Raw genomic sequence first — 25,720 nt, forward strand, 5'->3', positions numbered from 1 at the left:
GCCAAGGTCATATAACTAGTAAGTGGCGGGACTGAGACTCAAATCCAGCATGAGAAAGTGATTTACCCCAAATTACTATGCAGCTAGTAAGCAGCAAAACTGGAACTTGAACCCAGGTGTTCATTTTAAATCTAGTGTTGTTCCCACTACAACATATCGTTTCATTTTCCTATTCTGTGTGAGTTGTAGCCACATCATTCCCAATTTGAGCCCAATTCTTAGGTCCATGGGTTACCTGATAAACTAGTCCACAAGTGTTAGGAATTCTCCTACTTTCTCCAGAGTTCTACCCCTTTGCTTTACTATTCCATAGAATTCGTAAGAGAAAAGAGTATTTTCAACTCCAATCACAGAAAAAGAAATCTGGCCCCAATATCCTCCCTATCTCCCCCATCTGTAAAGTAGAAAATTAAGCATGAGAAAAGCCTGGCCTTGTTCCATCATTCCCTTCTTTTCAGATAATGTAGATGTCCTGGATACCATGCAGGGACAAAAAAGGCAAAGGGAAAAGTTGGCCAACTGAGTCTAGAAGGTTTGAGGACTAGGTCTATATGGGATTTTTCACTGCTGTCTCTCAACAGCTGGGGACCAGATGATGATGGAAAGACAGTAGATGGACCCCACCAACTTGGAAAGGTAACAGGGAAACATGACATTTTCTCTTGTTAATTCTTTAGAAAGAGTACTACCATGAACCAATGCCAGACTTTTACCTTTCAGCTCTGGCACTTTTTTTAATTGGGGGTGAGGGGGGAGTCAAAGAGAGATGACCTATTCTGGTTTTGAGAAGAAACAGGCTAGAGCAAGAGGAGTGGGAAATGGTTGGAAAATTCTTTAATTCTCATCTTGATTAATTGTTTCCCTACCCAAATAGCCAATAAGCAAAGACTACGCACAGAGCACCTATTCTTAGTTATAACTCTCTTTAGCCACACTTGCTTGCCAGACCTTTCTTGAATTTTGCCTGGGGAGAAGTGGATGCTATGTAGGAACTTGGGGAGGAAAAGATTTTTTAGGGCAAGTATTTAGGGTCTCTCATGCTAAAGCCCCAGATTTTCTGCTTCTTAGGCTGCCTTGCAACATGGAGTAATTGCTGGTCGCCGAGGCTTCGGGAGTATCTTTGTGGTAGCCAGTGGCAACGGGGGTCAGCACAATGACAACTGCAACTATGATGGATATGCCAACTCCATCTATACAGTGACCATAGGTAGCTTATGAGTGTTCCATTTCAATGTATCTAAGTGTTTTTTTGTGTTTCAGTCTCCATAGATATTAAGTGGTATCAGGTAGGGGGAAGACTTTGTTTTAGATTTTTAGTGCCCTGTAGTCATGTGTGTATGTCTGTGTCTATGTGTGTCTTTGCACCTTTGATAGGAATAGCATTCCAATGCAGGGACACCAAGGACCTTAGTTCAAATCCCCACTTTTCTACTTACTACCTATATGACAATGACCAAGTAACATGACCTCTTCGGGCCTCATCTTTAAATGAAGGCTTTGGACTAGATGACCCCTAAAGTTCCTTCCTAGCTTCCAATCTATGAACTTATGAATGGAGCTCTCCCTATAAGCTTTCAGGGTCTCTATTGAAGTCTTAGTAATCTGAAAATTCTTTTAGCCCATTGTCTCAAGTGTCGTACTTGTTGAATCTTTATTTCAATATACTCCCTTTCCATAGGCCCTCTGCCATGAAAATAAGTGACATATGACTGACCCACTTTTACCCAGGTGCCCTAATATGCTGTAATACCAACTCCCTTGAGATAGCAAAACAAATGAATTCAGGAATGGCATGCCCTTGGTTGCCTGAGATTGCCATTCTCCATGAAGTTCTCTGGTACATATGTGCCAATGAATGTAGTCTCTATGGCTGTTCTTGGCTCAGTTCAGGTATCCCAGGTAATATTCTGCAGCACAGAGAATGACTTTGGAGCCTAGAAGGATGCCAGGTACAGAGTTAATCTTTGATCTTAGTTCTCTGTTTTTTTCTGCTTTGCCCAGGTGCTGTAGATGAAGAGGGTCATATGCCATTCTATGCAGAAGAATGTGCCTCCATGCTGGCTGTCACCTTCAGTGGTGGAGACAAGTTACTACGAAGTATTGTGAGTAACTAGCTCTCCGTCTTCACTCTTCCTTGCCTCTACTTCAGCCTAGCTATCTGCCACTCCCCCCCCTCCCCCTTTATTCTCCACTTCTCTGTTCTGACCCTTAGCTGTCTCTTTCCTAACAAATAAGCTTCCTTGAACTGCAGTTTTGCTTGGGAATTCTTTGATGCTTCTGTTTTGGTACATGAGTGATGAAATTTCAAGTGAATCACAGAGCCTTAGGATTAAAAAGGCCCTCAGAGATCATGGCCCAACTAATACCTGACTAGGAGTCCCACTACAATATGTGCTACAAGGGGGAATGCATACTGAGCCTATATCTTTGCTACTTCCAACTATTGTTCCTCGTTCTTCCTTCTAGGATCAAGCAGAACAAGCATGATTTTTCATGTTTGCCTATTAAATGTCATCTCAAGAGGCAGTATTAGAGTAGGTAGAAAATGGTGTGAGCCAGGAAGATTTGGGTTCAAGTTCTGCTTCTGGGACACACACACACACACACACACACACACACACACACACACACATGCACACATGCACACATGCACTCTGTAACCTTGCCTCACAGTATCTTTTGTAGAACTCTGTGTCTTTTCCCTAAACATATTGATATTCATTTTACCTGTTGTTTGCCAGGCCACTCTCTTAAGACTGTGCCTCTGAACTGGTTGAGGGAGTTGCCTAAACCAATGAAATCATAGAACTGGTAACTGGTCCAAAAAATTTCACGTTATTGGATTTGGCCTATTAGTCTAGCCTGATGTGTTGTCTAATAGGAGACAGAATTGCTTACTGTTTTTGTTAGCCATCTTTCCCAGTTTTATGTCCTCTGAAGACCTAATTAATGTGTCATATTTACCACTCTTTGAGGTTAGTGTTTTAAAAGTTGATTAGTAGAGCAACAAGGTAGCACAGTGGATAGAGGACCAGACCTGGAGTCAAGAGGACCTGGGTTCAAATGTGACCTCAGACACTGCCTAGTTGTGTGACTCTGGGCAAGTCACTTAACCAATTGCCTAGTCCTTTCCACTCTTTTCTCTTAGAATTGATACTAAGACAGAAAGCAAGGGTTAAAGATCCCAATGGCAGTTCACTACAAACATTCCTCCATCCAGATGGGTATAGATCCGTTAATCATTGTACTTTGGGTCTAGTGATAAATGTAAACTAGTTCTCTAGGCAGTGATTCCTAATGTGAGAATTATGACTGAATGAATCTTCCCCTCCTTTCTAACAGGAATTCTTAACCTTTTTGAATCATTGACCCATCTTTTGAATCCTCTGGAAACCCAAGAATAATGTTTTAAAATAGATAAAATAGGGGCAGCTAGATAACACAGTGGATAGAGCAGCAGGCCTGGAGTCAGGAGGACCTGGGTTCAAATCTGGATTCAGGTGCTTCTTAGCTATGTGACCCTGGGCAAGACACTTAACCTCAAGTGCCTAACCCTTGCTGTTCTTCTGCCTCAGAACCAATACAAGAACTGCTATTAGGACAGAAAGGAAGATTTTTTTAAAGGCTAAAAAAAAGCATCTAAGAGTACAAAAGAAGCCAATTACATTGAAATGGTTATAAAAAAAATTAAAGCAAATTTCTTGGTTAAGAATTCTTAGCTTAGAGACACAGTTAGAGCTAAAGTACATTTCTAAATCTATGATCTTATGACCTTATTGTAAGGCCAAGAAAGATTTCCATGTGCCCCTTCAAATGGAGCCATAACAAGTCAAGGGGTCAGAGAAAAAGAGCAGTGCCTTCCTGAGCCATGCAATCTAATCCCCACAGTATCCTTTGAAGAGCTCTAAGTCTGTTCCCTATAACATAGTGAGTTCTAGTTCAGCCATAGCAAGCTTAAGTTGGGTTTCAGGATTGAGGCTACAGTTTTAGAGCTCCCCTTTTGCCCCTTTTTACTCATAATAGAGACAAAAGGAGGCTTAGGTCCAAGGTTCTTCATCTAGGGTTGGAGTAAAGCCAAGCAGTATCCAGTTTCTCCAGTGGCTCTTGTTTCAGTGGTTCCTGAGGCCCCTAGAATGTGGATCCCTTAGTCTCTATATCAGATGAATTTTCCAAAACTTGATTTTTGTTATGCCAAAAAATGACTTCTGATTAACACAATGTTCCAGGCTTCTGTGCCAGCCAGTTCCCCCAGGGAGGGGGGGAATTGAGTAGAATAAGGCCACTGAGAAGGACTCTGTTCAGCAGATCAGACCCTGTGGATAGAAGGGCAAGCCTCCTACCAAAGGCAGGCTAAATTAACAGCATCAAGAGCATTCCTCCCACTCCAACCAAACCCTGTTCTCTCTGCTTAGGATAAGGAAACAAACACAACACCATAAGAAAGTTCCAAAGTAGGGTTTGGCATTTATGTTGCATGTTACTCCCTTTCTGAGTACTGGACCCACCTCCTTGGCCTTGTTGTGCCTTCCCCTAGAACATAGTATCCTGTCCCTCATATCTCCACCTTCAAGATCAGAGTATTTCAAGCAAGATAAGACCTTGGAGATCACCTTATTCAGCAACCCTCATCTTACACAAAGAGGCCCAAACATGTTAATCATGCAGAAAAGAAGTGGCAACACGGGGATTTAAACTCATCTTTGCCCAGTTTGTCCAGAAATAAAAGGAAGATTCATTCAGCAACAGCTTCTATCATGGGAATGTTTCTTATCCTGGGAACCTCACTAGTTTGAATTCAACTCTGGTGTCCATCTAGTGACACAAGGTGTCAAAGAAGAGCTATCAGTCTGGTTATAGGCATGTACTTTCTGATCAATAGCTGCCCATTTGACCTTTTCCTCTCCTACCACCTACACTCCCTCAAGTCACCAATTAGGTGCAGCCAAAGGAAAGTTCACAGGCTTCATAATTAAGGGATTCAGACTGTCTCCGGGAGACTGTTTCCTTAAGAGGAAGAAATTAATCTCCTCCTTGGCATAGTTGAAACTTCCCAGTCTTGTCAAGGCTTTGACTTGGAGAGTTTTTCCTTCTCTTCTGGGAGTGCACAGAGTACAATTCGCAGCTGTTGGCAGCTGCTGTAACACATGGAAGAGAGGCCGTGAGTACAATGGAGAGAGGGTAGTTCTTGGCAGAGGCCAACATTGTAGTGTCTGACCCAAAGCAAAGCCTGGAAGAGTAAAAGAAGCTAGCACAAGCACCATGAAATTTAGGATTCAAAGTCATGGGCTCAGTCCCCTCCTTTCCAAATAAATAGCAAGGCCTGAGAACATAGGCTCTTCAAAGTAGGATAGAACTAAGCATAGGTTTGAAACCAAGACAGGATGGATCATTTAGAATATTTCTCTCAACCCCAAATCCTTTTCTTCTCTTTTTTCTAGCCTTAGGTAGGGAAAAAAATGAGTCAAGGAAAGGGCTAGCAAAGATATTCATTGGATAATAAAATCATTGAGGTCCTTAAGCGTCTCATCCTGAGGACTTCTCTTAGGCCAGGATAGAGGCCAAGAGGAATGACAAGACCCCGGCCTCAGGCTGAGCCCCACAGGGAGGAGTTGACTCTGTTCCCCCAGAACAAACTCTCTTTGTTTGCATTGGCATCATATTGGTTTCCACAGCTGGGCTGCCAAGTTAGTTTCTTTTAGAGATGCTTTCACTGTCATGCTCACTCCAGCTAAGTCCCAGGAGCTTCCCTGGACACGTCCTCTATTTTGCATGTTGGTGGGGAAGGCAGGGGTGGCAGTGGTTAAAGTGGTTAAAAGGAGAGTTCAGGAGTAAGGATCAGGAAAATGCCTTTATTTTAGGCCTCATCTATATCATACATGCACATACAGAGCTACCTGTAATTTTCATTTTCTGTTTCCGTGGTTCTTCTGGTTCTTAATGAGTAACATGAGGATTAAGGGGGAAGCATTTATATAGTATCTACTATGTGCCAGGCACTATCCTAATTACTTTTTATAATCTATTTTATATATATATATATATATATATATATATATATATATATATATATATAATAATTTATAATATCTAACTTGGGGGTTAAAACACCTCTACTTTCACTGAATTGTCAGAAGAATCTAGATGCTCTTCTAGAGATAGTAGTGGTAGTCTCTCGGTGACCGAGAATGACGATTGTCTTTGTGCAATTTCATCTATGGTGTACCCTCATGTGGCTTTGGAGTCCAAAGGCTGAGGTGCACAGAGTTTGTGGCACATGGGGCATAGGACGCCATTTGTTACGGGAGGTGCGGCTGTGGCCTGGTGTCGGCGTTCACGCACAGCAGCAAGACGTCGACGTCGCTCATCTTCAAAGGTGGTGGCGGCCTGGTTAATGTGGGCTCACCAGCTGCTTCTGTCAGAGGCAGCGAGTTCTAGTTGCTTTGGTGTAATGCCAGCCCACTTCAAGTTTGACTTTAGCTGATCCTTGAATCTTTTCTTTGGTCGGCCTTGTTTCCTGAGTCCAGCTGACAGTTCACCATAGAATACCTGTCTTGGTATTCACTGTGGGTCCATGCGGATGACGTGTCCAGACCATCGTAGCTGGGTTTTGAGGACCATGACTTCGATGCTGGTGGAGTTGGCTCTGTCGAGGACTTCCTGATTGGTGATTCGGTCCTGCCATCGGATCCTCATGATTGACCGGAGGGAGCATTGGAGGAATTGCTCCAGCTGCTTCATGTGCTTCTGGTACAGTGTCCATGTTTCACAACCGTACAGGAGCAAGCTGAGGACCACTGTGTTATACACTTTGAGCTTCGTCGCAGTGCTTACACCTCTGTGTTGGAGGACTTTGCAGCACAGCCACCCAAGTGCCTGGCTGGCCTTTTGGATCCTGGCATAAATCTCATGGTCTAGGGACCCGTCATTGGCGATGGTGCTGCCCAGGTACTTGAAAGTGTTGACATTAGAAAGCTGCGTGCCATCAATTGTAATGCATGGCTGGTTCGTTGGCCTCCCTGGTGCAGGTTGGAACAGCACCTCTGTTTTGCTGAGGCTGATAGTCAGGCCAAACAGTTTTGTTACGGTGGAGAACCTGTCCACAATGGTTTGGAGATGATTTTCTTGGTGGGCCATGAGAGCACAGTCATCTGCAAAGAGAGCTTCCAGGATGAGTCTCTCTGTTGTCTTTGTTTTTGCAGTCAGGCGGCGAAGGTCGAATAGTGAGCCATCCAGTCGGTATTTGATGTAGATGCCCAGGTCTAGATCCATCACAGCATGTTGTAATACTTGGGTTAAAAATAGGTTGTATAGTACCGGAGCAAGGACAGCCTTGTTTCACGCCATTGGAGATGTTGAAGCGATCAGAAGTCTCTCCAACAGATAGGACTTCCCCTGTCATGTCGACATGAAAGAGCTGGATCAGTTTGACGAATTTTGCTGGGCAACCGAGCTTGCTGAGGATCACCCACAATGTGTCCCTGTTCACTGTGTCGAACGCCTTTGTCAGGTCTATGAAGACAATGTAGAGACTCAGGTTCTGCTCAAGGCATTTTTCCTGCATTTGCCTCACTGTGAAGGCCATGTCGATGGTGCTGCGATCTGGTCGGAAGCCACATTGTGATTCAGGCAGGTTCTGCTCTGAAACAGATGACAGGAGTCTGTTGAGTATAACACGGGCGAGGATCTTTCCAGCAGTAGAGAGTAGTGAGATGCCTCTGTAGTTGTCACAGGCTGCTTGTGAGCCTTTGTTCTTGTATAGGGCTACGATGGAGGCATCTCTGAGTTCTGTGGGCATGTCTTCCTCTTCCCATATGCTGGTCAGTACTGTTACAAGGGAATCACTTTAAAAGACTGATATATATTAATTTAAGGTCGCCAAGGAATCAGCTATGTAATTCCTAAATGAAAAACTCAAGTCAGCCGTCAGCCTTTTTTGGAGTTTAATTACAATAGGAGCAAGAAAGGAATTAGAGATATATATATATAGAGAGAAAGGGGAGAGAAGGGAATAGGGCTTAAATACCCCTTCTGTTTAGGCTGGGCCAAAAGGCCCAAGCCCTTAGATAGCTGGGGCAAAGAAAAGAGATCAGTCCCTATTACTCACGTGTCCAAAATGGAGAAACAGTCTCAGAGGCCCCCACCTTCAGCTTCCTTCAGAGCAAGCTTCCTCAGAGCCCAGGAACCACACCGCTCAAAAACTACTCCCCCCCCTTCAGTCTCCAGACCCTCCTATCTTTAAGGACACCATCCAAGTTGCCTCCCCTCAGTCCTCACATCTACCAATCACTCTTCATCAATTTCCCTGTCAATGGAGGCTCTCGCTTAACCCAGGACCGCCCAGAGGTTTCTGGCTTTTGCACATGTCTGTTGAAGGTCATATTTTCAAATGATTAAATCTATACTCCTTTGCTACAGCCCTTTCTAAATCCTGTTAACTTGAGTATGGTAGAGATTGGAATAATTAAATTTTGATCTAGGCTGCAGCCCTTACTCAATCCTATTAGGACTGAATAGGGTGGAGATTTATTCCAAGTATCTCCATTGTATCAATTCTAAAATCAATCAAGACTCAAAGAAATTCCTGTTCTATGCTTAAGCATAGGTCAAAGTCCTTTCCATTGTTCAGCAAAGGGTCTCTGTCCTAAAGTAATCTTAAGAAGGGAAGAGAAAGAACCTCCCATGCCAATGGGGTTCCCATTCCAATAGACTATCAGTAAGAAATTTTCCAAGTATGAAATATCCCAATGGTGAAATTTCCAACATTTATAAGTCTAAGGAATTTTGAGGTTTACAATCCCCCCTGATGATCATTGGGAGACTAGTCTCCCCATTGATCATTTAACATAATCATTTTGTAGTTCTAAATTCACTTCTAACTAAAGATATACACAATATTCAATTTTCTAAGAGAAATTAGAATAGTGAGAGAGGAAATAGAAAAGAAAAGAAAGCAAAACCAATGTTTGCTAGGCGCATTGACAGAAAGCCAAATTAGGGGCAGTCCCTTTTGGCATAAATGTTACAATAAATGTTCAATCAAAAGTTCAGTCCAATCAATCACATCCAAAGTTCATTCTTGATCTTCTTGATGAAGTGTAGGTTTTTGGCATCTTTCTGCAACAGTTCATTCTCTGGATATAAAAGTTTCAAGCTTCTTTCTTGAAGATCTTTTCTCGAACAAAATCAAAATCTTTGAAAATTTTTTATAACAGTAAAATCTTAAACAAAAGTCTTGGATTTTTATAAAAATAAAATCTCAAACAAAAAAAAAATTCAAAAATTCTTAGATTTTAAATTAAAATACAATCCCCCCTGAAGTAAGTATTTAAAAAAAAATTATCAAGTTTAGCTCAGAATGCAATGTTCAGTTATGGGGGTGTATGTGTCAAATATCAAAAGAATAGAAAAATAATCAAAAACATAAGAAAAACTCAAAATAGACCTTGTATAGGTCCAGATTAAAGTAATTTCTATCCCACAAGTATGTAGGACAGAATGCAGTAATATTTCACTTAGCCATTTGTAGCCAAGACTACAGGAAGTTGCCATAATATAAGAAGAAAAGAATTAGAATTCTATTTTGATGGGGAAATGTCATTCCCTTGTCTGATTTTTCCTCAGGGATATAGGGAGCCAGCATGATAGTCAAGCTTTGTACTTGTTTGAGTATTTCGAAAAGAGTGTAGATACAAGGAAGTCCTACGACTTAAACATAAGTTAAGCGTCGCAACCTCGAGTCTCACTTTAATATTTTTTGTGTGCTCTATTGGCACTATTCAGGTTTAGTCTGTGCTCCTTGTTTTTATCCCTTTTCCTGGAATCAGACACAAACATTAATCACAGTTCTATAATATTTTATCAATAAATGGCAGGTTCCCATAGTTTAAAGCTTTTAGGCATATATTGATATTATAGCAAGAGTATATATATTAACTTGTATTACTGCAGGGAAAAAATAATATTAGTATTAATTATGTGTACCTTCAGTACAAAAAATGAGAAAAAATCAAATATTCTGATAAAAAAAGAAAAGAAAAGAAATAAGAAAAAAATAAGAAAAAAAATCAGTAATTCAATATATTCTTGAAAAAAAATATCCATTTGTCTATGGATTATTATCTCCAATTCATATGATAAGATAGAGTCACAATTCATATAATAGGATAGAGTCAATCAGTCTCAGCAGAAGATGCTTTCTTCACATGTGAGCAGTGAATCCAAGAGTCTCTTTCTCCAATCTTTATAGATGTTGGAGTAGTTAATAATATTTGGAATGGTCCTTCCCATGAAGGTTCAGTTGCTCCAGTTCGCTTGAAATTCTTGATATAAACTTTATCTCCTGGGTTCAGGTCATGCAGAGAAAAGTCTAATGGTCCAGCTTGTACTGCAGCTCCAGATTCATGAAGTTCACGTAGTTTGTGCTGTAACTCCTGTATATAGGAAGCAATAGTAATATCTCCCCCTAATAGCGATGTATAAGCCGGGGAGAAAGGCTTAGCCTGTATAGGCGGATGTCCAAAAAGCATCTCAAATGGTGAAATATGTAAGTCTCCTCTAGGTCTGCTTCTAAGATAAAATAGGGCCAGAGGGAGAATTTCAGGCCATTTTAAATGGGTCTCAGTGCATAATTTGCCAATCATAGTCTTAAGTTCTTTATTCATCCTCTCCACTTGGCCTGAGCTCTGGGGGTGATATGGAACATGGAATTTTGGAGTTATCCCCAAGCAAGAATATATTTGATTTAAGACAGAATCGGTAAAATGACTCCCTCTATCGGAGTCAATACGTGCTGGTAGGCCAAAACGAGGGATAATTTCTTTTAAAAGTATCTTTGCAACAAAATCTGCTGTGGCTCGGGTTGTAGGAAATACTTCCGGCCATCTGGTTAGTTGATCTACAATTACTAGACAAAATTTATAACGTCCAGCCTTTGGCATTGTTATGAAATCTATCTGTAGATGTTCAAAAGGTGTGTAAGCCAGAGGACGTCCCCCAAAGGCTTTTCCACGATATGCATGTTGGTTATATGCCTGGCAAATAGGGCAGGCTGAACATACTTTAGAGGCTACAGTAGTTATACCAGGGGCTATCCATACTCTCTTGACAGAGTCCACAATGCCCTGGGTGCCAAAATGACCATTTTTATGAATAGATTGGCAAATTTGGTTATAGAAACTTCTAGGGAGCAGGGGTTTTCCTTCAGATGACACCCATACTCCATTAATTTGTTTTGCTTTAAATTTTTGTTTCCATTTTTCCACTTCCTTTTCATTATAGGAGAGTGATAAATTTAAATTATCAGTGGTTGTTAATGTTAAAATTAATCCAGGTCCTTCTATGGCTGCTAGTTTTGCAGCGGCATCTGCTCGGTCATTTCCTCTAGAGACAGGGTCAGAGCCACCTGTATGGGCAGAGCAATGAACTACAGCTAGGGCTTTAGGCAGTTTGAGAGCAGAAAGAACTTCATTAATAATTTCTGCATTAGCTATGGATTTTCCAGCTGAGGTTAAAAATCCTCTTTGGAGCCATAGCATCCCGACTGAGTGACAAATGCCGAAAGCATATCTAGAATCTGTATAAATTGTTGCCTTTTTATCCTTGGCAATTATACAAGCTTGTTTTAGAGCTATGAGTTCTGCTCCTTGAGCGCTAATGTTAGAAGGTAGTGAAGCTGACCATTCAGTGGCAAATTCTGAGACTACGGCAGCTCCAGTGTAACGTATGCCATCCCTCATAAAAGAGGAACCATCGGTAAATAAAATCAGATCTGCATTGTCTAAGGGAGTGTCCAAGAGATTATCTCGAGGCTTTTCTGCCATGGACACTAATGTTTCACAGTTATGTAGTGGTTCTCCTGAAGTGGGTAAATCTGGAAGCAAGGTGGCAGGGTTAAGAGTTGAACAGCGTTTCAAGGTAATATTTTCACTATTTAATAAGGTTATTTCATACCTTGTAATTCTCTGATCCGAGAATGCCTGTGTTCTATGTTTTACCAATAATGCTTCAATCTCATGTGGGCACATTATTGTTAATGGACATCCCAATACTAAATCAACGGTTTTTGTTACTAGTAAGGCTGTAGCAGCTACTCCTCTAAGGCATGGTGGTGCTCCTGCTGCTACTGGGTCTAGTTGGGCAGAATAATAAGCAATTGGGCGCTGAGAAGGTCCCAAAGTCTGAGTTAACACACCAGAGGCTACTCCTCTTCGCTCATGCACATATAAGGTAAATGGCTTGTTGTAATCTGGGATGCCTAGAGCAGGGGCAGACATGATAGCCTTTTTCAGATCTGTTAGAGCTGACAAGTGTTCAGGCTCTAATTTGAGGGGTTCAGGAACCGAATCCTTTGTTAATGCTATAAGGGGTTTAGTGATTTCCCCATAGCATGGAATCCATTGTCTACAAAACCCTGTTGCTCCTAAAATTGCTCTCAGCTGTTTCTTAGTGGTAGGAGCACTCAATTTTTGAATGTTCTCAATTCGTTTTGGAGAAATATAACGAGCACCCGCAGTCAAGATGAATCCCAAATATTCTACTTTTTGGAGACACCATTGAACTTTATCCTTAGAGATTTTATGTCCTCTTTTGTGCAATTCCAAAAGAAGGTGTTTGCTATCTTCTTGACATGTTTCTGCATCTGTTGAAGCCAAGAGTAGATCATCTACATATTTGATTAATTTGCTATTTTTAAATGTTATATTGTCTGTGTCTTGGCTCAAAATTTGCTCAAATAAGCTCGGACTTTCGACATAACCCTGTGGCAGCCGACACCAGGTATATTGTGAGCCCTTCCAGGTGAAAGCAAAAATATGCCTGGAGTTTTCATGTATTGGTATGGAAAAGAAAGCTGAACACAAGTCTACTACTGTAAAGTATGTAGCTGTGCTAGGAATAGATGAAATAATAGTATGTATGTTAGAAACTACGGAGTGTCTCTTTATAACGTGATTATTCACTGCCCTTAGATCCTGTACGAATCTATAGATGTGTTTGCCATCGGGTCCTTTTTTTGGTTTTTTAATTGGCAGGATGGGCGTGTTGTATTCAGATTTGCAAGGGATTATTATTCCCTGTTCTATTAATGAGTTAATAACTGGTGTAATACCCTCAATTGCCTCCTTTGAGAGGGGATACTGAGGGATAGAAGGAGGTGGGCTAGATTTAGTTTTTATCTGCACAGGAACAGCAGATTTGAGTAAGCCTACATCAGAAGAAGATGTGGCCCAAAGAGACTCTGGTATATCTTTAGGTATTTCAAAAATGGAAGGTTCTTTTGCCTCCTGGTTTTCCGAGAGAAGTACAGGGAGTAAATTTAAAGATTCCTCTGGTACTTCTAATGATAATGAGCCATCTGGGGAGCAGGTTATTGTGGCTCTGAGTTTGCATAGAAGGTCCCTCCCCAGCAAATTTAAAGGGGAGTCAGGCATCAAAAGGAAGGAGTGTTGTACCTCTAGGGGTCCTACAGACACCATTCTAGGAGGAAGTCTTTTAACTCTTTGGGTTATTCCTGATACTCCCATTACATTCTCTGAGCCAATAGAATAACATTGTAAATCAGGTGTTCTCTTTAATACAGACCAGGAAGCTCCGGTGTCTAATAGACAATCATAATAGGTGTTACCCACTTTTAAGGTAACATGGGGTTCATTAGTATGGGGAGGGCAGTGGATAGGGACAACGGGTAGTAGGACATCAGGGTCTGGGAAATCAAAGGTTGTATCCTCTGATTCCTGTGCCCCAGCCCCCCCCGGGCACCATCATTGTGTTTGGGATATTCCTTGGGCACCCCCCTGAAGGGCACCTCTCTGAGGGTCATTAGTACCTCGAGTAATTTTTGGACGAGCGCCATTTCTCATATATTGTTGAGTATTACCATTAAAATTTTCTTCAATTTGAGCATTGTCATTAAATTCCCAATTCCTATTTCTATAATTCTGGTTTCTAAAGTTCTTATTTCTATATTCATTATAGTTATTTCCATAGTCATTATTATAATTTCTAGAATTCTGGTTTCTATAACCATTATCATAATTTCTATAGTTATTATTTCTAAAACCATTATTAAACTGTGTATTCCTTCCAAACATCTTAAGAAAGGTTCTACATTCCATCATTTTGTGGCCCTTCTTCTCACAGAAGTGGCAAGTAATGGATTGATAATTGGATTTCTGGAGAGGGGCAATTGTCGTTGGTTCATTATCATGCCCACTTTCTAATTTAGTTATCCTATCTATTACACATCTCATTTTTTTCTTCATTTCTTCCATGTCATCATTATTCTCTTTCTCCTTTTCTTCGTTTCCCTTAAAAACATATATAGCTGTTTTTCGCAATTCTTCAAGGTCCATATCTGACCATCTTGGGCATTGTGTTTTAAAATAATTTTTAATTACTTTGCAAGAATTATTTACAAAGATTCTTCTAACTTGTCTTAAACTATTCTCTTTATTTAAGTCCCAATCTAAGTATCTGTCCCCAAACTCGATAATTCTGTCCATAAATCTGGAGGGTGTTTCGTTTTCCTTTTGCTTAATTTTTTCCAGTTCCATCCACTTATCTGTACTGTCCGCACATTCCTTCATGGCCGTGAGGATGGCCTCTCTACAACGGTATAGTTGTAGATAGTCCTCAGGATTATTATAGTCCCATTCGGGATCCTGAGATGGCCAATGTGCTGCATTACGCCCCCGGGTTTTGTTGACATGAGCAATTATTTTATTTTTTTCACGTTCACTTAAAAAAGCCTGTAGTAAGCTCTCAACGTCCTTGTAAGACGGATTATATTGAAAAAATATGTCTCCCATCTTTTTTGTTACTAGAAAAGGATCTTGTTCATATGTGGGGATATTTCGTGTAAATTCATTTATTTCTTGGGGAGTAAACGGTATCCTATGTCTTAAAGTCACCACATCCCCATTTCGTCCTATTTCAGGTACTTCTCTTAGAGGAAACAGGCCTCTAGTTGAATTTTGCACCTGTGGGTCAGTTTGACAAGGACAGGTTTCTCTAGGAGGACAAGATCTCCCTTGCATTGGAATTTGGTTTTCTGTAGGAGAAGGAACATGAGAAGCTGGGATTGCAGGGGAAGGGTTTTGGGGATTAAATTCAGACAAGATTTGCACTACACGAGAGAAGCAGTCTGTTAACTGGGCTATAGGGAAGGTGTTTTCCATCTCTATTTCAGGGAAGGAAATTTCCTCATTCAAAGGTTCAGAAACAGGTCTGTTTCTGGTAGAGTGGTTTTTTGCCAATTGATCCTGTAAGAAACTTTTTAGATCTTCTAATTGGGCTTGCATTTTATCTTCAATTTTTCCTATTTTATCTTCCATATTTCCCATTTTATCCTCAATATTTCCTATTTTATTCTCAATATTTCCTATTTTATCCTCAAGTTTTTCTATTTTATTCTCAATATTTCCTATTGTATCCTCAATTTTTTCTATTTTATCCTCAATTTTTTCTATTTTATCCTCAATATTTTCTATTTTATCCTCATTTTTTTCTATTTTATCCTCAACATTTTCTATTTTATCCTCAATATTTTCTATTTTATCCTCATTTTGTTTTATTTTATCCTCATTTTGTTTTATTTTATCCTCATTTTGTTTTATTTTATCCTCAATATTTTTTATTTTTTCATCTCTAAATATAGTATTGAGGAGTACAAAAATGACAGTACCTATTAATATAAAAATTTGGAGGTATCCTTCATTCCTCAATGCCCCTACTTCTTCAGCTGCCATATAATTGTCAAAGAATGTAGTACTCATTTTTATATGTATATTTTGTAATTTCACAAAACACGTGGGGAGCAGGGCAAAGCAACAAACTTTCCACAGGGTTTTTTTTTTTTCTAATCCAGGAAGTTGTTCCTTAAGGGAAAGGATATTTAGAAACAGTTCTTCCAGCCAGGACTTTAGAGTCCTGTTGCTGAGATTTAAAAACAGCTGTTTTCTGTCTATCAGAGTCACACAGCTGGGAAGTATCTGAGGTCCGATTTGAACCCAGGACTTTCTGCCTCTAGGGCTGGCTCTCAATCCGCTGAGCTACCCAGCTGTCCCTTAAGATTAAAAGGAAGAAAAAGAAAAAACTGCTGATTCCAATTTAACTTAAGGAGAAAAGAGAAAAAGTTTTTTATACTCACGTGTTCTAGCAGCTGTGTCTTTAAGCCAAGTTTTTTGTTAAAAAAAAAGGACTAAGTGGTGAAACAGTATAGTAAAAAGGCAAGGAAAAAGTTTTATTGAGAGGATTCTTTAGACTCCCGTGTGGTCAGCCACAATGTTACAAGGGAATCACTTTAAAAGACTGATATATATTAATTTAAGGTCGCCAAGGAATCAGCTATGTAATTCCTAAATGAAAAACTCAAGTCAGCCGTCAGCCTTTTTTGGAGTTTAATTACAATAGGAGCAAGAAAGGAATTAGAGATATATATATATAGAGAGAAAGGGGAGAGAAGGGAATAGGGCTTAAATACCCCTTCTGTTTAGGCTGGGCCAAAAGGCCCAAGCCCTTAGATAGCTGGGGCAAAGAAAAGAGATCAGTCCCTATTACTCACGTGTCCAAAATGGAGAAACAGTCTCAGAGGCCCCCACCTTCAGCTTCCTTCAGAGCAAGCTTCCTCAGAGCCCAGGAACCACACCGCTCAAAAACTACTCCCCCCCCTTCAGTCTCCAGACCCTCCTATCTTTAAGGACACCATCCAAGTTGCCTCCCCTCAGTCCTCACATCTACCAATCACTCTTCATCAATTTCCCTGTCAATGGAGGCTCTCGCTTAACCCAGGACCGCCCAGAGGTTTCTGGCTTTTGCACATGTCTGTTGAAGGTCATATTTTCAAATGATTAAATCTATACTCCTTTGCTACAGCCCTTTCTAAATCCTGTTAACTTGAGTATGGTAGAGATTGGAATAATTAAATTTTGATCTAGGCTGCAGCCCTTACTCAATCCTATTAGGACTGAATAGGGTGGAGATTTATTCCAAGTATCTCCATTGTATCAATTCTAAAATCAATCAAGACTCAAAGAAATTCCTGTTCTATGCTTAAGCATAGGTCAAAGTCCTTTCCATTGTTCAGCAAAGGGTCTCTGTCCTAAAGTAATCTTAAGAAGGGAAGAGAAAGAACCTCCCATGCCAATGGGGTTCCCATTCCAATAGACTATCAGTAAGAAATTTTCCAAGTATGAAATATCCCAATGGTGAAATTTCCAACATTTATAAGTCTAAGGAATTTTGAGGTTTACAGTACTATGTGGAATGCCTGGAGCGCCTTTCCATTTAAGGCCTTGTACACCTCAGTTGGGATCCCGTCTTTACCGGGTGCCTTGCCTGCACTCATTTGTTTAATGGCTTTTTGGACTTCCTCTATTGAAGGAGGGACATCAAGTTGTTCAATGGAGCGGTTTTGGGGGATCTGGTCAAGGGCGCTTTGGTCGACTGAAGAGGATCGGTTGAAAAGCTGACTGAAGTGTTCTTTCCACCTGTTGCTGATGCCTTTTTTATCTTTTATGAGAGTGTCACTGTCAGAGGATAGCAAGGGAGTGGTAGTGGGTTTTGATGGCCCATAGACAGTCTTGAGGGCACTGAAAAATTGTTTGTAGTTTTTCATATCAGCAAACCACTGGATTTCTTCTGCCATTTTTTTCCCACCATCGGTCTTGCATCTTCCTGATCTCACACTGCGCCATGGCTTGGAGAGACTTGAATCTGTCCTTTTTAGGAGCAGAGTTTGGGTTATTTTGCCACTCCATAAAGGCTTTATTCTTCTTGCTCAATAGGTCTTCAATAGCAGTGTTGTTCTCGTCAAACCAGTCCTGTTTGGGGCCTAGGACTGCCTTTGATGTTTCCTTCACTGCGTCTCTGAACTGGTTCCATTTCTCGGCTGAGCTTCCAGTGAGTGGTCCCTTGGCAGACAGCTTGTTGTCCAGGCAGGACTGGAATGTTTGCAAATAAGATGGATCTCTAAGACGACTCACGTTGTAAAATGCACGAATTGTCTGGGTGAGTTTTGGATGGCGAGGTGCAATGCACATTTGAAGAGTCGTTCTAACCAATCGGTGGTCTGTCCAGCATTCAGCTCCTCTCATGGCTCTGGTGATCTTTACATCCTGGATGTCTCGCGTACAATGATGTAGTCAATGAGATGCCACTGTTTTGATCTTGGGTGCATCCATGTTGTTTTATATTTGTTCGCCATTCTGAACAGTGTTTGTGATGGTGAGTTCAAACTCTGAGCATTTGCTGAGTAGCAGTAGGCCGTTGTTGCTCATTTTGCCCATGCCGTGTTTGCCGAGCACCCCTTTCCATCTTTCATGGTCCTGGCCAACGCGGGCATTGAAGTCTCCTAGTAGTATCAGCTTATCATTTGTGGGCACTGAGTGCAGGATGGCATTCAGGTCAGAGTAGAACTGCTCGATGGTCTCCTCTGTGCTGGTCAGTGTTGGGGCATATGCGCTGATGATTATGGCATACCGGTCTTTGCTGAGAGGCAAACGGATCTTCATGAGCCTGTCGCTGATGCCCACAGGCAAGTCTGGCAGCTGTTTGAGCAAACTGGCCAGGCCAACACCGTGGATTCTGTCTTCATTTGTGGCTCTACCTTTCCAGAAGAAGGTGTATCCAGTGGTGGATTCACTGAGTGATCCCTCTTCTGGTAAGCGTGTTTCGCTTAAGGCTGTGATGTCGATGTATCGCGCCAGTTCTTTACCGATTAGAGCTGTTCTTCTCTCAGGTCTTGAGGTATTCTCTCTATCAAGTAATGTCTTGATGTTCCATGCTCCTAGTAGGAGTTTCTTTGTATTTTTAATTTGATTTCGACTGCTTAAAGGGGATGACCCGCCAGCCGCGGTGTGCTGACCGGGTGTTTGTAGGGCAGGCAATGTTTGGGACACCTTTTCTAGTCCCCTCCCTTGATTAGGGTGAGCAGTGCTGTCCTAGAGAGGGCTGCTCAGTCGCCCAGGATGCTGCCGAACGTCCCTGCTGCCCACAGGGCCGAGCGACCACCGGTCCGTGGGCCGCCTATGTGCAGGATCGTGACCACAACTGCCAGTGGTCACCTCCACCTGTTGCGTCGCCACTCCCCCATCGCTGCAGGTCTTGAAGAGGGTGGACGGGTTTAGGATAGATGAGTGTGCACAAAGATACTTGTGCGTGAAAGAGATTTAAGTGGAAAAGCCTTCTAGATTTAAGTGGAAAAGCTCTTCTAGAGAACTATCTAGATTACTCCCTTCTCTTCTAGAGAAACTTCCTGATTAGGGAAAGGTTGTGCTGTGAGTCTGTTCCATAGATCTAACCATATCTCTATTACCTCTTCTTCCTTGAGGACTGAGGAATCGTCAATCAAATTGTCAGTCATCAATCAGCCAATCCTCACCTCACCCCTTTTTCTTCTCTTGACCCTTTGCTAGGTGACCACTGACTGGGACCTGCAGAAGGGCACAGGCTGCACAGAGGGCCACACAGGGACCTCAGCAGCAGCACCCCTGGCAGCTGGTATGATAGCCTTAATGCTGCAGGTGAGGCCGTGCCTCACTTGGCGTGATGTCCAGCATATCATTGTGTTCACAGCTACCCAGGTAAGGAACTGATGTGTAGGCAAAGAAGCCAACCCAACCCTGAGCTTAATGGCTCCAGAGACTTTTCAGGTGTCCCTTTATTGCCAGGGCCACTGGTTACTAGGAGCTATAAGTTCCAGGCTGTGTCTAGACAATGGGGCCTATGTCATATGGAAGACTAGTGTAGGAAAAGCACCAAATTTGGAGTCACATGACCTGAGTCTAAAGTCTGACCCTATCATTATGGCCCCTTTCTTAACCTCAGGCTCCTCATGTCTAAAAGAGGGATTGAACTTGAATACTCATTTCTTAGCTGCATGTGGATGACACTAGTAAGAATGTTGTGTTCTGACCCTGGATTATGTATGAGAAACCCAGTCTATCTGAGACAAAATTAATATAGGTCTGGGGCACCTGGGTGACTTAGTGGATAGAGAGCCAGGCTTAGAGATGGGAAGTCCTGGGTTCAAATTTGGCATCAGATACTTCCTAGCAGGGTGACCCTGAGCAAGTCACTTAACCCCAATTGCCTAGCCCTTATGGCTCTTCTACCTTGGAAACTGATACTTAGTATTCATTCTAAGATAGAAGGTAAGCTTTAAAAAAATTAATATGTATTTATCTCCAATTGGCCTGAGAAATAGAGCTTTGGCTAGGTTCCTTACTGATGGTACCCATGTATCCTTGCTCCAAAGAAGCTTGACCTTAACATGAAGACATCATAGACTCTCTTTCTAGGAAGCCCATTCTTGACCCTGTGGGAGGTCTGGATAATAATGACCATTACAGAAAGGGTTAAACTCTTCAGCTTCCATTCAAAGGTTGAGGTTCTCACTAGGTCCTGGATTTTTTTCAGTATGAAGATCGATGTGCAGACTGGGACACGAATGAGGCTGGTTTCAGCCACAGTCACCAGCATGGCTTTGGCTTGCTCAATGCTTGGAGGCTTGTCAATGCTGCCAAGGTGAGCAAGGGACCTTTTATCACCCACCTGAAGAGAGAAATGGAAAGGTTAAGAGGACCTCCCAAGTCCAGCAAAGCCAAAAAGAGGAAAACAAGGCAGACCTACGTAATAAACCCTTAGAATATTTCTCTAGGAGAAAAAGATCCAGCTAGATTGCCATCAGGAAGATCATTTTAGCTGCCTATACCATAGCCTACTCCCTGCAGCTGCTTAAAAGATGAAGTTATTAGGCACAAACTAATGAAGAAAGAATTCTAGGTCAGAATAAGAATGACACTAGTTGTCTAAGACCTAGCCCATCCTTCCTTTATTCTCTAATATCGTCCTGTCCAACACTTTTCTTGGCAGATGTGGGATAGAGAGATTGCCACTCAAACTGTTTATTTATGTGCCTTGATTAAGTAAGGAGGAAACTTACAGAGAGAGTTTGGCTGAGAATACTTTCTAGCTTTGTGCCTGGGGTCCTTTCTTTACAAAGTCCTAGAGCCCCTTTTCTCTATGGTCAGTCTCTACATTCTTCAGAATTTGATGTGTCTTTGGGATCCTTTGGCCTGTTTATTCTAGCCAAAGGACCTGCTTCCTACTTCCTTGGGTGTTTTTCTGACTCCTTTCAGTCCCATCTTTAAAGACAGAAATACATGCATGAGCTAGTACTTACCCCTGTGGTTATGTTGTTCCTCCATCCTAAGTGCTCTATCATGTTAAAAAAGAGAGTTGTTAAGGTAATAAAAAGTAAGGTGTCCAGGGTTGTTCTTGGTGGCTCTCTTCAGTACTGGAGAGAAGGCAAATTCTCCACTTTCTAGTTCTTACATGACTTTAGTCATTCAGCTGCTCAATGCAGCTGTTGTCCATTTTATAAAGAGAAAAATTTAAGCCCCAAGGCTGAATCTGGATCTCCTAAGCTATCAGTAGCAGGAGCCTCCTCATTCTCAAGGTGTTGTGTTTCTCATCTTTCATTCCAGACTTTCACCTACTACTCATTGACCTGGAATCATAAGGAATATTCTAGGATGTTGCCAGAAGCCACTCTGCTCCCTCCCCCCAGCAATTTGTGAAGGGTGTAGGGAGGCAGTGTAGTAGGAGGAAAAAAATAAGAGATTGAGAGCTGTTTTCTATAGGGCATCCTCAACACAATGTTATTGACCCTTATCTGTCCTTTTCTTTCTGCCTTCCTTTAATAGATCTGGACATCTGTCCCTTATTTAGCATCATACACAAGTCCCATGTTAAAAGAGAACAAGAGAATCCCAGTATCCCCCAACTTCTTGGAAGTCTTATGGAATGGTAAGTGGCTAGCAGAGAAAGGGTTAATCTTGGGCTTGAAATTTGGGGCGGGCAATATGGAAGTAAAGCTGGTTTCCCCTCCACCACTGGGAAAACTGAGACCCAGCCAAACCTGTGCAGTTTTCTTTGACCATTTTAGGACATGTTGCTGCTTCTGAGTTGGCTGGCCCTTTGCTGCTTAAACAAGACCTTTCTCTTTAGCTGCTACTAGTGGGAGGGAGTAGTTAAGCAGACCTTTAGAGAGTCTGGTAGGAAGGGTGGGACTGGAGCAGAAAGAGACTAGACAAAGTTTAAGGATGGTTCCTTTGAAATCCCAAAGGTCCTTTGCCTTCACTTCCTTCGCTTGAATTTGTTGTCTCTCCTTTAGGTTAGGTTAATGAAAAAGTTTTCCATTTGGTATTTATTGGCCCAACTCAGAAAGACTTTAGAATTCTGTTTTATTGAAGAATGGTATGGAGAAAGCTAGAGAGGTCTTGCTGGGCCTCTAATCCATCCCAACTCTCCCCCCCCCCCCCCCCCATTTTTTACTTCAGAGGATCATGTCACATATTTAGAGCTACAAGGGACCTTAGTGACTATCCAGGCCAATCCCTTCCATTTTACAGATGGGAAAACCAAGGCTCATTTATCCAAGGTCATATAGAGAATAAATGGCACAGCCAGTATCTGAACTTAAGTATAAAAGAATCCACAAGATAAGAATCTAGAGCAGTTTTCAAGTATGAATAGAAGCAAGAGAAAGGAAGGGAGAAAAGTAACAAACATTTATTCAGTGGCCTACCCTGTGCCAGGCATTGTTGTGAGAAGTGCTTTGCAAACATTTCATTTGATCCTCACAACAACCTTGTGACGTAGGGGTTATTATCATTCCCATTTTATAGTTGAAGAAACTCAGGTAGACAGTTGTTAAGTTACTTGCCCAGAGTTAGCTGCCCAGAACTAGCAGGTATAGAAGACTTAGCATTCCATCCACTATGCCCACCTATTTGCCTGAAGTGGAAATAGGAAGGTGACACCCTTAAATGCTAAAACTGTCACTGATTTCTAGAGAACCGATGACCTCGAGCTAGGATTGGAATCCCTGGCCTGGCAAGTTCATCTGTGTGCTGACCTCCTAAATTGAACTCTTCCACTTCATTATGGGAAAGAACTGTTGGAGTTTGTGGGATGGTAAATTTGGAATCATTATTCTTAAAGATCTTAGTTTTTGTCCTGATGGCTACACACTGCTAGTTATGTGACCATTGGAAGTAGTAACTTCTGAGCCTCAGTTTCCTCATTATTAAAATGTAGACAATAAGATTTACCTTACCTTGTTGTTATGAGGAATATACTTTGCATACTTTAAAGTACTATAGAATTTTTTTAAACCCTTACCTTCTGTCTTGGAATCAGTACTGGGTAGGTTCCAAGGCAGAAGAATGGTAAGGGTTAGGCAATGGGGTTAAGTGACTTGCTCAAGGTCACACAGCTGGGAAGTGTCTGAGGCCAGATTTGAACCCAGGACCTCCCATCTCTAGGCCTGACTCTCAATCCATTAGCCACCCAGGTGCCCCCTAGAATTTTTTAATTAAAAAAAATTTTTTTAAACCCTTACCTCCTATCTTAGTATCATTTCTAAGGCAGAAGATTGACATGGGCTAGTCAATTGGGGTTAAGTGACTGGCCAGAGCCCCACCCCTAAGAATTATGTAAGGCCAGATTTAAACCCAGGTCCTCCTGACTCTAGGCCTGACACTATCCACTGAGTCATCTAGCTGCTCTAAAGTAGTATAGAATTGTTAACATGGCTCAACAGAGACAGCATGACAGATCACAGGCCAGGCTTGAAGCCAAGTAGATCAAAATTTAAGTACCATGTCCTATGATACATACTATAAGAAGGACCATCAAAATGTCAGTTTCTCATTACCCTAGGCATCTCTCTAAAATAGGAAGTTATAGGATTGCATCATTGACAGGAGTCTCTACAGTAGGGGTTCCGTCAAAGGATGAAATCAAGTCTGGGACAAAAAAATTTAGAACTCGGCCAAAGTTTATAAGAAAGGAAAAGGATAAAAGATTTGGTCACAGAGTAGAAATGACTTGGGGGCGGGGGGGAAGGGGAACAAAATGAACTAGGAAATGAAAATGGACCATTCCCCATTTTGGAAGCCATGTCTGGAAGCATCTGGGCCTCTCTGTCCCCAGGGCCATATATATCTATATATTCTGTTTTCCACCACATGGAAAAGTAAGGGTGTGGTTTCCTTCATAGCTCATAAAAGGAATCCTGACTTAGAATAGTTAAGAAAGTAAAAGCCTGGGCCAGAGAAGTGAATGTTCCTAGGAATTTGGCCAGTTGGAGCCCTTTGGCTTTGCATTCATGTCTTTGAACTGGGGTATCTTTTAACCCTTTCTAGCCCTCCAGGATTATTTCCTACCTTTTTGGAGCCAAAGGGAGCAAAATTTTCCAAGTTTTCATATATAGCATGAAAGATTGAAATAGATGAGCCTTAACATCCCTTCTAGTTCCCAGGTTTTGATTCCCAGAGAGCAAGAGCTATTCCTCCATGTCATCCAACAAATTTATCCAGATCCTTATAGGTCTAGGCAGCTGCTTATTTTTGTCATTAGGGAATATCAAATCTAGAAGAGAAAAATGGATTGGGGGACCCTGATAGAATTTTGTTCAGAGAGCAGGGAGTCTAGACCTTGGGCTCCTTTCCTTCCTGAATGGATGAGTTCTCTCCAAGTAAGTAGCCAGCTAGCCACTTGCAAACCCCTAGAAGGAAAAATAGGACCTGGCATTATTGTGATCCTGTCTAGAGCTAGAAGGAAGGTCAAGGAGTCTCATCTTGTTCTTTGTCACTCTGACTGGGAGCTCCTAGGATTTTTGTGACGTGGCTTGGCTTCTAGCCACTCCTGAAGCTTCTGTCTCCTTCATGGCAGCTCAGGAGCCAGCCTACTTTTCCCTGGAGCCTTGATGACTCATTGTCTGGGAGGAAAACCCACATTTAGCCCTGTGAATGGGGGTAGAGAGAAAATTTAAAAGTTTTGGGATAAAAGAAAAATTAGATAAGGCCAGGACCTTGGGGCTGGCCTTCTCTGCTAACTGGAGTGTATGAGGGAATGAGGAAGGGGAATTCTCCACAATCACTTCACCTCTTCTATTATAACCTGTTCCTGATGTCCTTACAACTTGTCTTTAGTCATAATCTGTGTCCTGGACTGCTCTAACTGCTCATACTGTTCAGTCATGTCCATCTCTGTGTGACTCCATAGATACCCTGTCCATGGGGTTTTCTTGGCAAAGATACTGGAGTAGTTTGTCATTCCTTTCTCTGAAATATCCCCATTTTACAGATGAGGAACTGAGGTAAACAGGGGTTAAGCAATTATCCTAGGGTGACGTAGCTCATAAGTGTCTGAGGCCAGATTTGAATTCAAATCTCCCTAACTCCAGGCTAAGTGCTCCTTCCACTGTAGATTCCACCTAATGACTAAATCCAGTCACCTTTTTTTTCTTGATTAGCCTTCATCTTTCTTAACCTTCCTGCTACATTTGATTTGCTACCCTTCTTTAAAATTTCTCTTCTCTCACTCCTATGAATGTGGCTATCCAAGAGGCTACTTCTCTGACAGATTTCATTGTCTCCTTTGCTTGCTCTTGCCTTCCTTAATAGAGCTCATCTATGTTTATGGCTTCAACTCCTAGCTCAAATGGCCAATGCTCACTCTCTTGCTACAGTTTTCAGACTCTCCACCTTTAGTCTTCTTTTCTAGTTCAGGGGGTTGGTTGAGGAGCTTAAGGAGAGAAACATCTCATGGCAAATCAAATGCAGACTGAAGTCCTGTGTTACACACATGCAGTGTCACTCTGACTCAGGCCCCCTTTCTGGGTTCTCTGCTCTTTGAGCACATCAGGTACTCTGCT

The 25,720-nt window shown here is 41.7% G+C and overlaps 1 protein-coding gene across 8 annotated transcripts in view; it reads left to right on the forward strand.

Annotated features, from left to right (window-relative positions):
• PCSK7 (proprotein convertase subtilisin/kexin type 7) overlaps positions 1-25,720 on the forward strand; it is a 43,908-nt gene that overhangs the window by 11,719 nt on the left and 6,469 nt on the right. For all 8 annotated transcript variants that reach the window (XM_016433836.2, XM_007494732.3, XM_001380817.4 and 5 more), the window contains 6 exons: positions 582-636; positions 1,069-1,207; positions 2,002-2,102; positions 19,410-19,577; positions 20,413-20,520; positions 21,702-21,804. In XM_016433836.2, coding sequence (XP_016289322.1) covers positions 582-636; positions 1,069-1,207; positions 2,002-2,102; positions 19,410-19,577; positions 20,413-20,520; positions 21,702-21,804 — 674 coding nt within the window. The remainder of the gene's footprint in view (positions 1-581; positions 637-1,068; positions 1,208-2,001; positions 2,103-19,409; positions 19,578-20,412; positions 20,521-21,701; positions 21,805-25,720) is intronic.

Source organism: Monodelphis domestica, chromosome 4 (assembly GCF_027887165.1).
Source record: "Monodelphis domestica isolate mMonDom1 chromosome 4, mMonDom1.pri, whole genome shotgun sequence".
NCBI classification, from domain to species: Eukaryota; Metazoa; Chordata; class Mammalia; order Didelphimorphia; family Didelphidae; genus Monodelphis; species Monodelphis domestica.